This window comes from Nannospalax galili, unplaced genomic scaffold (genome assembly GCF_000622305.1).
Source record: "Nannospalax galili isolate Female #2095 unplaced genomic scaffold, S.galili_v1.0 scaffold385, whole genome shotgun sequence".
NCBI classification, from domain to species: domain Eukaryota; kingdom Metazoa; phylum Chordata; class Mammalia; order Rodentia; family Spalacidae; genus Nannospalax; species Nannospalax galili.
Window position 1 is genome coordinate 403,223 of NW_008354956.1, and position 11,962 is coordinate 415,184.

The 11,962-nt window shown below is 47.3% G+C and overlaps 1 protein-coding gene across 2 annotated transcripts in view; it reads right to left on the reverse strand.

Annotated features, from left to right (window-relative positions):
* Plaur (plasminogen activator, urokinase receptor) overlaps window positions 1-11,962 on the reverse strand; it is an 18,723-nt gene that overhangs the window by 4,515 nt on the left and 2,246 nt on the right. The window contains exons 2-5 of one of the 2 annotated variants that reach the window (XM_017802894.2): window positions 11,607-11,717; window positions 10,338-10,478; window positions 1,226-1,381; window positions 681-815 (exon numbers count right to left, since the gene is read on the reverse strand). In XM_017802894.2, the coding sequence (XP_017658383.1) occupies window positions 681-815; window positions 1,226-1,381; window positions 10,338-10,478; window positions 11,607-11,717 (543 nt within the window). Of the gene's footprint in view, window positions 1-680; window positions 816-1,225; window positions 1,382-10,337; window positions 10,482-11,606; window positions 11,718-11,962 lie in introns of both variants that reach the window. The other variant, XM_008851980.3, reaches the window with a different exon arrangement.

An 11,962-nucleotide genomic window follows, 5' to 3' on the forward strand; every position in this document is an offset into this window, starting at 1 on the left:
TATTTTTTATGTGTAACCATGTTGTTCAATGTCCACAGAGATCAGAAGAGGGCATCAGATCCCCTGGAACTGGAATTACTAATGATTGTTAGCTATCATGTAGGTGCTGGGAATCAAACCTGGGTCCTCTACAAGAGCAGTCAGTGCTCTTAATTTTTTTAAAAAAATTCTTTTTTAAAAATATTTTTTAAAATTTGTTTTATGTGTACGAGTGTATTGCCTGCATGTATGTAAGTGCACCCGTGTTGTACAGTGCTCATGGAGGTCAGAAGAGGGCGTCAGATCCCTTAGATCTGGAATTAGAGATGGGTGTTAGCTGCCATGTGGGTGCTGGGAACCAAACCCAGGTCCTCTGCAAGACCAGTCAGTGGTCTTAACTGCTAAGCCATCTCTCTAGCCCCAGTTCACACATTCTTTTAATACATTTTTATTGACTAGTTTCTTTGGCTCTGGCTCTACCGTCCTGAGACTCAGAGTCTTGTCACCCTTTTGACCCAGGGCTGGAGTGTGTGGAAGTCTAGTGGGATGCATGAACACAGAGTGGGACCCTGATCCAGCCTGGTGGGTCAGGGAGGCCTTCCCAGAAGAGGTACTTGAAGAACAGTAGGAATTAAGAAAGACAGGGAGCAAAGGAATGGGTTCTCAATGAAGACACAGTGTATCTGAACTCCGTCTCTTACCTGGGCCACCATTACACTTGCTAAAGTTGCAGCACCGAAGGAAGTGGAAGGTGCTGTTGCTGTGGAAACCAGTTGGGACTGTGCAGCCAGGAAGATTGCCACAGCCTCGGATGTAATTTTCATCCTTCATGCTTCCTGTGGGGCCAAGGAGGGGTCATGGTGAGGGGATGGTAGGGGATTTACCTCCTTGAGCAGGCCTCCCTTTCATCACAGAGCCCTCATCTATCATTCTATATAAGTAGAACTTCATGTATTTATAGGCTTCCAGAAAGAACCCTTGCAAAAAGACAGAATGCCTCTTTTTTGCCCCTTCTTTTCCATTTCCTTCTTTCTGGAACTTAGACAGCAGGCCTGGAGCTCTGGCAGCTGTATTGGATCATGAGGCGGTCTTCAGAATAGAAGCCCTATGTGAGACATGTCAAGGTGCTTGGGTTCCAGGTCATTCTGAAACTGTCCAGATCCCATGCTTAAATCCCTATCACCTAAATGTCTCTATTAAATGCAGCCTTAGGGAATTGCTGACAGGTGGGCAGGTGGGAGCTTACCATTCGGGCCCTGAAGCGTCACCACCTCCACGCACTGTTCTCCAGGGTAGCGACACTGCAGGACCTGCTCCCGGCCCCTCTCACAGCTCAGGTCAGAAGAGGTGCAGGACACACACTCAAGGTAACGGCCTTGGGGAAAGGCCAGTCCTCGGCCTCCTAGAAAGAAGGGTGAGAGGGTAGGTCCTGGAGGCTCAGCTCCCTCAAGGACAACCCTCTGCAAACTCTCAGTCAGTCATCAACCTTGCTTATGCCAAATCTTTCTAGAATCCAACCCATCCTTTTCACCCTCAGATCCAGCTTTCAGGAATTATCATCACCGTTTCCCACCCCAGTCCATCTGCACATGGCCCTGAAAGGAAGTTTTTGATACACACCAAATCTGACCTCTCCTCTGGTCAAAGTCTTTCCAATGCTCCCTATTGCCTGTAGAATAAAATCTAAGCTCTGAGTATGGCATTCAAGGCCCGTAGAAGACTGGGTGGGTCCTGGCTGTCTCTCCTGCTTCATCTTGCCTCGTAGTGCCAGCCCCGCCCAGGCTTTCTTGCACACTGACTCCCCACAATCCCAGAACGCACACCCTGACTGATATCCAGCCTTCCCATATGCTGTGCCTTGGTCAGGAACACCATTCCTTTGCTGCCTTTCTTAACTCCTACTCGTTCTTCAAGCACCATCTCTGATATCACCTCTTCTGGGAAGTCCTCCCTAATCCAGCAGGATGGATCAGGGCCCTACTCCGTGCTCATACAGCCAGCGCTCCAGCCCTGCCTGCTCTGGGTCTGAACAGTCTAGTGACAAGACTGTGAGTCCCAGGAGGGTGGTAGGGCCAGGGCTGTTGTGGTCACCATGGTGTCCCAACACAATCAGAATAGAGCCAGGGCTAAAGAAGACATTCCATTAAAATGTATTAAATGGGGCTGGAGAGATGGCTCAGCAGTTAAGAGCACTGACTGCTCTTGCAGAGGACCCGGGTTCGATTCTCAGTACCCACATGGCCACTACAAACCTTCCTTAACTCCAGTTCCAGGAGAATCCGAAGCCCTCTCTGACCTCCATGACATTGCATGACATGGGTGCACTCACATACATGCAGGCAATACACTCATACACATAAAAAATAAAAATAAATAAAATATTTTTAAAAAATGTATTAAATGAATGTGTGAATCAACAGTTGTGCAAAACCCTACTATTGTTCCCTGGAGCAGTCAGTGGGACCCAGGACCTGCACAGGCTAGGCAAGCTCTCTACCTCTGAGCCACACCCCAGCCCCTCACTGGGGGATTCTAGGCAAGCTCTCTACCTCTGAGTCACACCCCCAGCCCCTCACTGGGGGATTCTAGGCAGGTGCTCTACCACTGAGCCACACCCCAGCCCCTCACTGGGGGATTCTAGGCAGGGGCTCTACCTCTGAGTCATACCCCCAGCCCCTCACTGGGGGAGTCTGGGCAGATGTTCTACCACTGAGCCACACCCCAGCCCCTCACTGGGGGATTCTAGGCAGGGGCTCTACCACTGAGCCATGCTCCCAGCCCCTCACTGGGGGATTCTAGGCAGGGGCTCTACAACTGAGTCATGCCCCCAGCCCCTTACTGGGGATTCTAGACAGGGGCTCCTTGATCAAGCTGCATTCTCAGCCCTTTGGTTTTCTGAGACAGAGTCTCACTGTGTAACCCAGCATCCAAAATCCGTCACCTTCAGCTATTTTGTAACACAATACATCTATCTCTGTCTTAATTTCTGTGACAATCTGCCTTGCAGCCACAACTGTACACCTGCCATTCAATTACCTGAGAGGTCAAGGCTTGACTTGATTGATCTGTGATAACTTTGCTATTTTTCTCCAAGTTTCTAACAGTGGCTAACTGGATCCATTTCTTTTCCCTGGAAATATCAAGGCATTGTTCCTCTGCCCAGCTTTGGCTCACACAGTCCTCCAGCCTGGCACAGCCTGGTCATCCTGACCCAGGAGATCAGAGCTGTGTCTAAGCCAGGGATGCCCACTGGCAGACTCAAGGCAATTAGGTGAATCATTCCTATTCACGGCCAAATCTTGGTGCTCAAAGAAAAATGCCTAAAAGGCCCACAGCTCTCCTCTTCCAATGAAATTCCACGAAAACTGAAAGAAGAGCTTCTGCCAGGCATGATGGCACATGCCTGTGATTCCAGGAGTTTGGAGGCTGAGGCACGAGGTTTGCAAGTTTGAGGCTAACCTAGGCTACCCAATGAGACTGGGTCTCAAAAAAAAAAAAAGAAATCAAAACAGGAATTTCCAGTACAACTATGTTAGCTGTCCCACACCTCCCATGGGTTTCTTTTGAAAACTCTTCTTCCTAGGACACTCTTTTAATTGTGGGTCAAATGACCCTCAGGGATTTATTTAAGCCCCTTTTTTTCTTGATGTTTAAACTCTCTCTAAGGCCAGCCAGATCTACATAGCGAGTTCCAGGCCAGCTGGGGCTATAGGGAGACCCCATCTCAAAAAAAAAAAAAAAAAAAAAAAAGACCAAAACAATGTCTGACCCTGTGTTTCTGTTGGCAAAGCGTCAGTCACAGATAATAGTCTAACCAGGCATGGTGATGCCAATGGAGAGAGCTACTTGGCAGGCTGAGGCAGGAGTCTCATGAGTCTAAAGCCAGCCTAGGCTACATAGCGAGTTCAAGGCCAACCCAGGCACCTTACTGAGACTGTTTCACAAAAAAATGAAGAAGGGCCCAGCATGGTGGTGCATGCCTTTAGTCCCAGCACTCAGAGGGCAAAAGCAGGTAGATCTCTATGAATTCAAGGCCACTCTGGTCTATATAGTGAGTTCTAGGCCAGCCAGGACTAGTGAGACCTGTTTCAAAAATGAATGAAGAGCTGGGGGTGTGGCTCAGTGGTAGAACCCCTGCCTAGAATTCCCCAGTGAGGGGAGGGGTGTGGCTCAGTGGTAGAGCACCTGCCTAGAATTCCCCAGTGAGGGGCTGGGGTGTGACTCAGTGGTAGAGCACCTACCTAGAATCCTCCAGTGAGGGGCTGGGGCATGGGTCAGTGGTAGAGCACCTGCCTAGAATACCCCAGTGAGGGGCTGGGGCATGGGTCAGAGGTAGAGCACCTACCTAGAATCCCCCAATGAGGGGTTGGGGCATGGTTCAGAGAGAGAACACCTGCCTAGAATCCCCAGTGAGGGTCTGGGTGTTGTGGCTCAGTGGGAAAGACTTTGCCTAGCATGCCCCAGGCCCAGTATGGCAGTAAAAAAGGCTCCCCAGGCGTGGTGGCTCATGCCTTTAATCCCAGGCAGAGGCAGGCAGATCTCTGTGAGTTCAAGGCCAGCCTGATCTACATATTGAGTTCCAGGCCAGCTGGGCTACGGGGAGACGCTGTCTCAAAAGACAAAACAAAACAAAACAAAAAGACAAAAAATGTCTGACCCAGACCTGTGTACCCAATCGCCTAGCTGCCTCTTGGTTGTTCCTGGCCAGACCTCACACACCTGAGGTCTGTTCTGCTATGGTTTGGATATAGTTTGTCCTCCTGGGATTCATGTGTCTGGAAGGGATTACTGTAGTTCTCATAGGACTCCAGGTTAGTTCCCAAGACAGTGTGTTGTTCTATAAGGGTGAGTCCTCTCCCTCCCAGAGCTGGGCTTCCTGTCTGGTTTTTTAGTTATCCCTCAGCACTCACATCCAGTCTTGAGGTCATGGTTGGGGGGCTCTCTACAGAGCTCTTTGGACTTCCCTCCTCAAAAACTGTGAATTATATCAATGTTTTTTTTTTTTCAATTTTTATCTATTTGATTTTTTTTCTTTTGGTTTTGTTTCTGAGACCCAGTCTCACTCTGTAGTCTAGGCTGTCCTGGAACTCACTAGGTAGATCAGGCTGGCCTCAAACTTGTGGCAATCTTTCTGCCTAGCCTCCCAAGTGCTGGGATTATAGGCACAAGCTGCCATGCCAGGTTAAACCTCTTTTCTTTACCAATTATCCAGCTTCAGATATTTTGTTATAATAACAGAAAACTGACTAATGTATTCCCAAAGTTATCCATCTTCTTCCCAGTCTTGTTTTTTCTCTTACATGCTGCACCTCTAAGGTGGCTCCATTCAGTCCCCTCAGGACAGAAACTTGGCAGATTTCTTAATTTTCCACATCTATGTGCACTGGATCTTTTTACCTTCCTGTCTTCTACTTCACCAATCCTTTCACTCTGCTTCTAATCTCATGAAACACATCTAAAGAGCATTTCAGGGCTGGAGAGATGGCTCAGAGGTCAAGAGCACTGGCTGCTCCTGCAGAGGACCCAGATTCAGTTTCCAACACCCAAATGGTGGCTAACAACCATATAACTCAAGTTCCAGGGGATCTGACACCCTCTTCTGGCCTCAGTGGGCACTGCATGCACGGGTGCATTTACATGCACACAGGCAAAACATTCATACACAAAAAATAAAAATTTAAAAATCTATAAAAATGAAGAGAATTTCAACAACTTTTACATTTTCTATTTTAGGGTGTTTGGTTGTTTGTTTGAGACAGTGTCTTATGTAGCCCAAGCTGGCCTTAAACTCCCTATGTTGCAGAGGATAACCTTTGTTAGAGACCACTGGCCTGACTGAACTCTGTTGAAAGCGTACTTGACATACTTGCAAAGTCATCATCAGCCAAGAACATCTATAACGGCAAAGCCACGTTGGCATGTATGCAGACGCAGCTCTGAAGTGCAGTGTCCCTGGTATAATTTAGATTAGATAAGGACGCTATGAGCTACTCAAACTGTTTTGGGAATATCGATTCTACACCCTGTAAACAAGCTACATTTAGTCTTAAATCATTTCCTGAGCTCCTGCAGAAGTGTTCTTTGACCTCCTATCTTTGATCCTGAGTCCCTGCTTAGAGCACCTCATCTTTGCTAATGAAAATTTTAGTAGTTAAATGATCTGGATTTTCTACTACAACCACCACTACGCCCCCTCACTAGAAGTAGCAGACCTTGAACTCCTGATCCTCCTGCCTCAGCTTCCCAAGTCCTGAGTTTACAGGTGTATACCACTGTGCTCAGTTTATGAGGTACTGGGGATGGTATTCTAGACCAATATTCTAGTCACTGAGCTACATTCCAGGCCCTGTTTTGTCTCAAAAAAATAAAAAAATCCTAGCATCTGAGAAATAGAGGCAGGTGGAATCCTGAGAGATCTGAGGTCAGCCTGTTCCAGGCCAGTGTCACATAGTGAAACTGTTTCTCAAAACAAACAAAACAAAACAAAACAAAACACGGTGGGAGATGGGGAGATGGCTCAGCAGAATCCTGAGAGATCTGAGGTCAGCCTGTTCCAGGCCAGTGTCATATAGTGAAACTGTCTCTCAAAACAAACAAAACAAAACAAAACAAAACAAAACACGGTGGGAGATGGGGAGATGGCTCAGCAGGTAAGTCCTTGCTGTGTAAGCATTGTGACCTGAGTTCAAATCTCCAGCACCCAGTGAAAAACCTGGTATGCCAGGCATAACTGTGATCCCAGCACTGTGGTGGTGGTGGGGGTGGGAAGAGACAGGGGGATTCTGGGGTTTGCTGTCTGCTAGCCTAGCTCCAGGTTTAATAAGAGATGCTGTCTCAAGAGAATAAGGTATAAGCACAGACATGTGCATACACCACACACACAATAACCAATGTAGATGACAACCTGAAGTTTTCCTCAGACTTACACACCTGTGCATACACATGTGAGGACACACATAAACCCAAAATAAAATAGAATATAAAACAAAATGTTCTAAGTAATCTTTCCTGTCATTTTTTTCCAGCCAGAGTCTGTTCTAGAACTTTCCATCCTCTTTCCTCCAGCTTCCCATGGTATGATGGGCCTGCATATCATCATGCCCAGCTGCTTTAAGGACCAGTCTGTTTCGGTTTCAACCTCCCACCTTGGTTGAGGTCTGGGGGACCTGGGATGGTTACCCACCCCTCTCCAGCCCCACATGTCCTCAGGAAGCCTGGCACACCGCTGCAGCACCCTAGTACCTAATTTCCTTTGCGTTTCTTGGAGCTTCACCTTCTGCTTGTACCATTGCCAGTGGGAGGGGAGTTTGTGAATCTGGGGACTCCCTTTGCTATGGTTCCATCTATTTTCAGGCTCTCTAGCAGCTCCCAGTTCCTCCCTTGTTGACTCAGTCTAGCAACTTCTCCTGATGGCTCTGTTTCCCCCATCGTAGCTTTGGATTGGAAAGTGTGCTCTCGGAGAACCAGCCAGGCCACCTGTGAAACTCTGCGTCTGGCTTCCCTCTTTCGAAGATCGCAGCGCCTTAAGTTCCTTCCTCCATTTGGTACTCTTCAGAAACTTCAAATCACTGGCTGTCATCTGTCCAGCATTTTATAGCTGTCGCTGGCAGAGGTCGTACACAAGAAATTCCATCAAGCTCAAAACTGAAGCCTTTGCCCCAAAAGTCACCTGTCCCTGAGGCTCCCACAGCTACCTGCCAGAGTCACTATATCAAGCTACTTTCCATCCCTCTGCAGGAATCTATCCAACCTTCCACCTAGACCACCTCGCCTGCCTCCATTTTCTTTTGCTCTCATTTACTCTTACTTCCCCCAATCTGTCTGCCACCCCCAGTGCAGAATTATTTGTAAAAATAGAAAATTTTTAAAAAAAAGGAAAAAAGAATAGAAACCAGGGGTTGGGGATGTGGCTCAGTGAGTAGAGTGCTTGCCTAGCATGCACAGAGCCCTGGGTTCCATCCCCAGCACTGCATAAACCAGATGTGGTGGTACATGCCTGTGATTTTTTTTTTTTTTTTTTTTTTTGACAGGGGCCCCCCTTGTACCCCCGCCTGCCCTGAAACTTACTATGAAGCCCGGGCTGCCTTTGACCCCACAGAGCCCCCCCTGCCTCTGCCTCCCAAGTGCTGGGATTAAAGGCGTGCGCCACCATGCCTGTAATTCTAGTACTCAGGAGATAGAGGCAGGAAAATCAGGAGTTCAAGGCTAACCTCGGTTACATAGTGAGTTCAAGACCAGCTGGGCTACATGAGACCCTATCTTGAAAAAAAAAAAAGGAAAGAGAGAAAGAAAAAAGAGGCTGGGTGTGGTAGCACATCTTTAGTCCCAGCACTTAGGAGGCAGAGGCAGGTGGATCTCTGTGAGTTCAAGGCCAGCCTGGTCTACATAGTGAGTTCCAGGCCAGCTGGGGCTACAGAGAGATCTTGTCTCAAAAAGACAAAAAAGAAAGAGAAAAAAAGAAACAAGGGTTGGTGAGATGGCTCTGTGGGAAAAAGAGCTTGCTGCCAAGCCTGGATCTGAATTAGACCTCCAGGACCCACATGGTAGAAGGAGAAAACCGACTCCTCAACGTTTTCCTCTGACCTCCACATGTACACTGTGGCAAGCATGTGCCAACACACAGACAGACACAGACACACAGACACGACACACAGACACACACACACATGTACACACAAAATGTAAAGGGGCTGGAGAGATGCGTCAGTAGTTAAGAACACTGGCTGCTTTTGCAGAGAACCTGGTTCAGTTCCCACATGGCAGCTACAACCATCTGTAACTCCAGTTGTAGGGGATTCAATGCCTTCTTCTGGCCTCTGAGGGCAATTCATACACATGGTGCACTTACATACATGCAGGCAAAACATTCACACAACATTAAAATAATAATTTTTTTAATGTAAAGAAAACCTAAAAAACTACCTGTAGGTGGCTTAGTCTTGATCAGATAGAAGATAGTTTGTAGCCAAGTGCAAAGGCAAGCTCTGCCTCCTGAAGGCACTGGGACTGCAGGGCCTTAATTTGCATCCTCAGAGGGCCAGAAGAAACCTCTGCTGACAAGGCCACTTGGGCTTTCCTTCCTCTGCCCTGCCTTTCCCATGGGGATTCCAGGAATTTGACGCAGTCTTTTTCTTCCACTGACCAGCATCTAAAGTTGTGAAACTCAATCAAAAGCCTTATGGTAGCTGGGGGTGGTGCGCACTCCTTTAATCCCAGCACTTGGGAGGCGGAGGCAGGTGGATCTCTGTGAGATCGAGGCCAGCCTGGTCTACATACAGAGTTCCAGACTAGCTGGGGCTACAGGGAGACCCTGTCTCAAAAAGACAAAAAAAAAAAAAAAAAAAAAAAAAAGCTTTGTGGAAGTTTCTTCTCTCTCTCCTTTCTAAATTACATATAATCTTTATTTTTTTTCTTTTTTAGGTGGTTAGGGATGGAATCCAAGATCTCACACATGCTATGTAAATGCTTTACCACTAAACCATGTCCCCAGCCTCTCACTGGGGGATTCTAGGCAAGCATTCCACCACTGAGTCATGCCCCCAACCCCTCACTAGGGGAATTTTAGGCAAGTGCTTTACCACTGAGACATTTCCCCAAGTCTTCTTTTTAATTTCCTAATAATGTTTATTTACTATTATTGTTGTTGTATGTGTGTATGTACGTATGTATGTATGCATGATATGCATGTGTGGGTACCTGAGTGGAAGTCAGAGGTCATTTTAGTGGGGTAGGTTCTCTCCTTTTACCTTTACATATGTTCTGGGGTTCTAACTCAGGACACCAGGGCATGCAGCGAGTGCCTTTACCTGATGCCCATCTTTTTGAGGCAGTCTAAGTTGCCCAGGCTAACCTTCAACTCACTGTATATAGCCTAGGCAGGCCTTGAACTTGAAATCTTCCTGCCTCAGTCTCCTGAGCAGCTGAGATGACAAACTTGCACCACCAGCCTCAGAGGTGTGGCGTCTTCTACATGAAAATCATACTTGCAACCCCATGGACTGGGGGCAATTTTATAATCAAGAGAGGGGCTGGGAGTGGTGGATAGTACCTATAATCCCAACTCTCAGGAAGCTGAAGCAGGAGAATCTCAAGTTTTCTACCAGACTGGGCTATATAGACCTTGTCTCAACCAAACCAAACAGCTGGGTGTGAGGATAGTTTGAGATGGGGGGAGTTGATTGGGGGAATCAGGGTAGAGATGGCTTGGGAGATGTTGATAGGGAAAAATGAAGTTGGGGCTGGGCTAGATGGTCTCAGGTTGAGGTGCTGGGATAAGGAATGGTGATGTAGGACTGGGGACAGAATCAGGGGGTGAGCATGAGGTTTTGTTAGAGGTGGTAAGGGATGCTGTAACTCACCAGGTCTGGGCCGGTTGCACAGGTTTGTAGAGCACACAGTCTCTCTGAGGCTGATGATGGTGGTGCCCATCCGGTAGCTCATAGTCCTATTTGTCTTCTCAGAATGGGCACAGCCTCTGGTCACCAACTCCAGTTCATCATCTTCTGTGAGGAATATGGCTTTAGTCTCCAAGGCTAAAGAGGTTTCCTGGTCCCAACCATTTTATGACATTCTTGGTCACCCATCTCCAGCACTGATCTTTTAAAAACATTTTTTTATTATTTTATGTGTATTAGTACATTGCCTGCATGAAATGGCTGTGGAGGTCAGAAGAGGAGTTACAAATGGTTGCTAGCTGCCATGTGGGTGCTGAGAGCCGAACCCGGGTCCTCTACAAGAGCAGTCAGTACTCTTAACTGCTGAGCCATCTCTCCAGCTCCTCCAGCACTGAGCTTCATAGGCCTTTCTTCTTGTTTGGACCAACTCTGTTTTTTCTAGAATCATCTTCCTCTTCCCATATACAGGGAAATTGCTCTCTCTATTTAGTGACATCATCATTTGGACTTTCAGAATTGATTTACAATCGAAGCCAGCAGGGAGATGCCTTTAATGGAATTTTTTCTTGGTTATACATTTATTTATTTATTTATTTATTTATTTATTTAAAAAAACTGTAGCCCCAGCTGGCCTGGAACTCACTATGTAGACCAGGGTGGCCTTGAATTCACAGAGATCTACCTGCCTCTGCCTCCTGAGTGCTGGGACTAAAGGCGTGTGCCACCATGCCCAGCTTGGTTATAAATTTAATTAAATTATTATTATTTTTGAGACTGGATCTTCCTGTAGCCCCAGCTAGCCTGGAACTTGGTATGTAGATCAGGCTAACCTGAATCTCACAGAGATACTCCTACCTGTGCCTCCCAAGTACTGGGTCTAAAGGAGTGTGCCACCACTGGGCTTAATGGGTTTAAAAAAAAAGATTTATTTATTTATTATTTATTGTATGCACGTGTGCTTGCGTGTGTTTCTGTGCACCATGTGCATGGAGATGCCCAAGGAAGTCAGAGAACAGTCAGATCCCCTGGAACTGGAGTTACAGGTGATTGTGAGCTGCCTGATGTGGGTGCTGGGAACCAAATCTGGGTCCTCTGCAAGAGCAGGAAGTGCTTTTAACTGTTGAACCATCTCTCTAGCCTTGTCAGAGGTTTCAACGTATGCAATTTAATATTTGGGGAGACGTTTCTTGGTCCGTTATTTCCTGTCATACTGGGGGTTGGGGTCATCCTTACCTTTCCATTCCCGAAGGTGTGTGGTCCTGCAGAGGTTCTGGCCCAGGGCACACTCTTCTACCGTGCACTTGTGATTTATCTCACACTGCACGCACCGCAGTCCCCAGGAGGCTGGGTGGAAAAGAAGTGGTTAACAGGGTCTGCTTCTGACCACGGCGTGCCCCGAAATCAGGACCGTCTCCAGACCAGATCTCCTCGGATATGTATACCACGTCCAGGCTGTGCTCCATTTCAACACCGGCGGTGGTTCTTGTACTCTGAATCTGTTCATTTAACCCTGGTTCAGTTGCCCACAAGTCCCTCCTCAAAAAGTTTCTCTCTCTCTCTCTCTCTCTCTCTCTCTCTCTCTCTCTCTC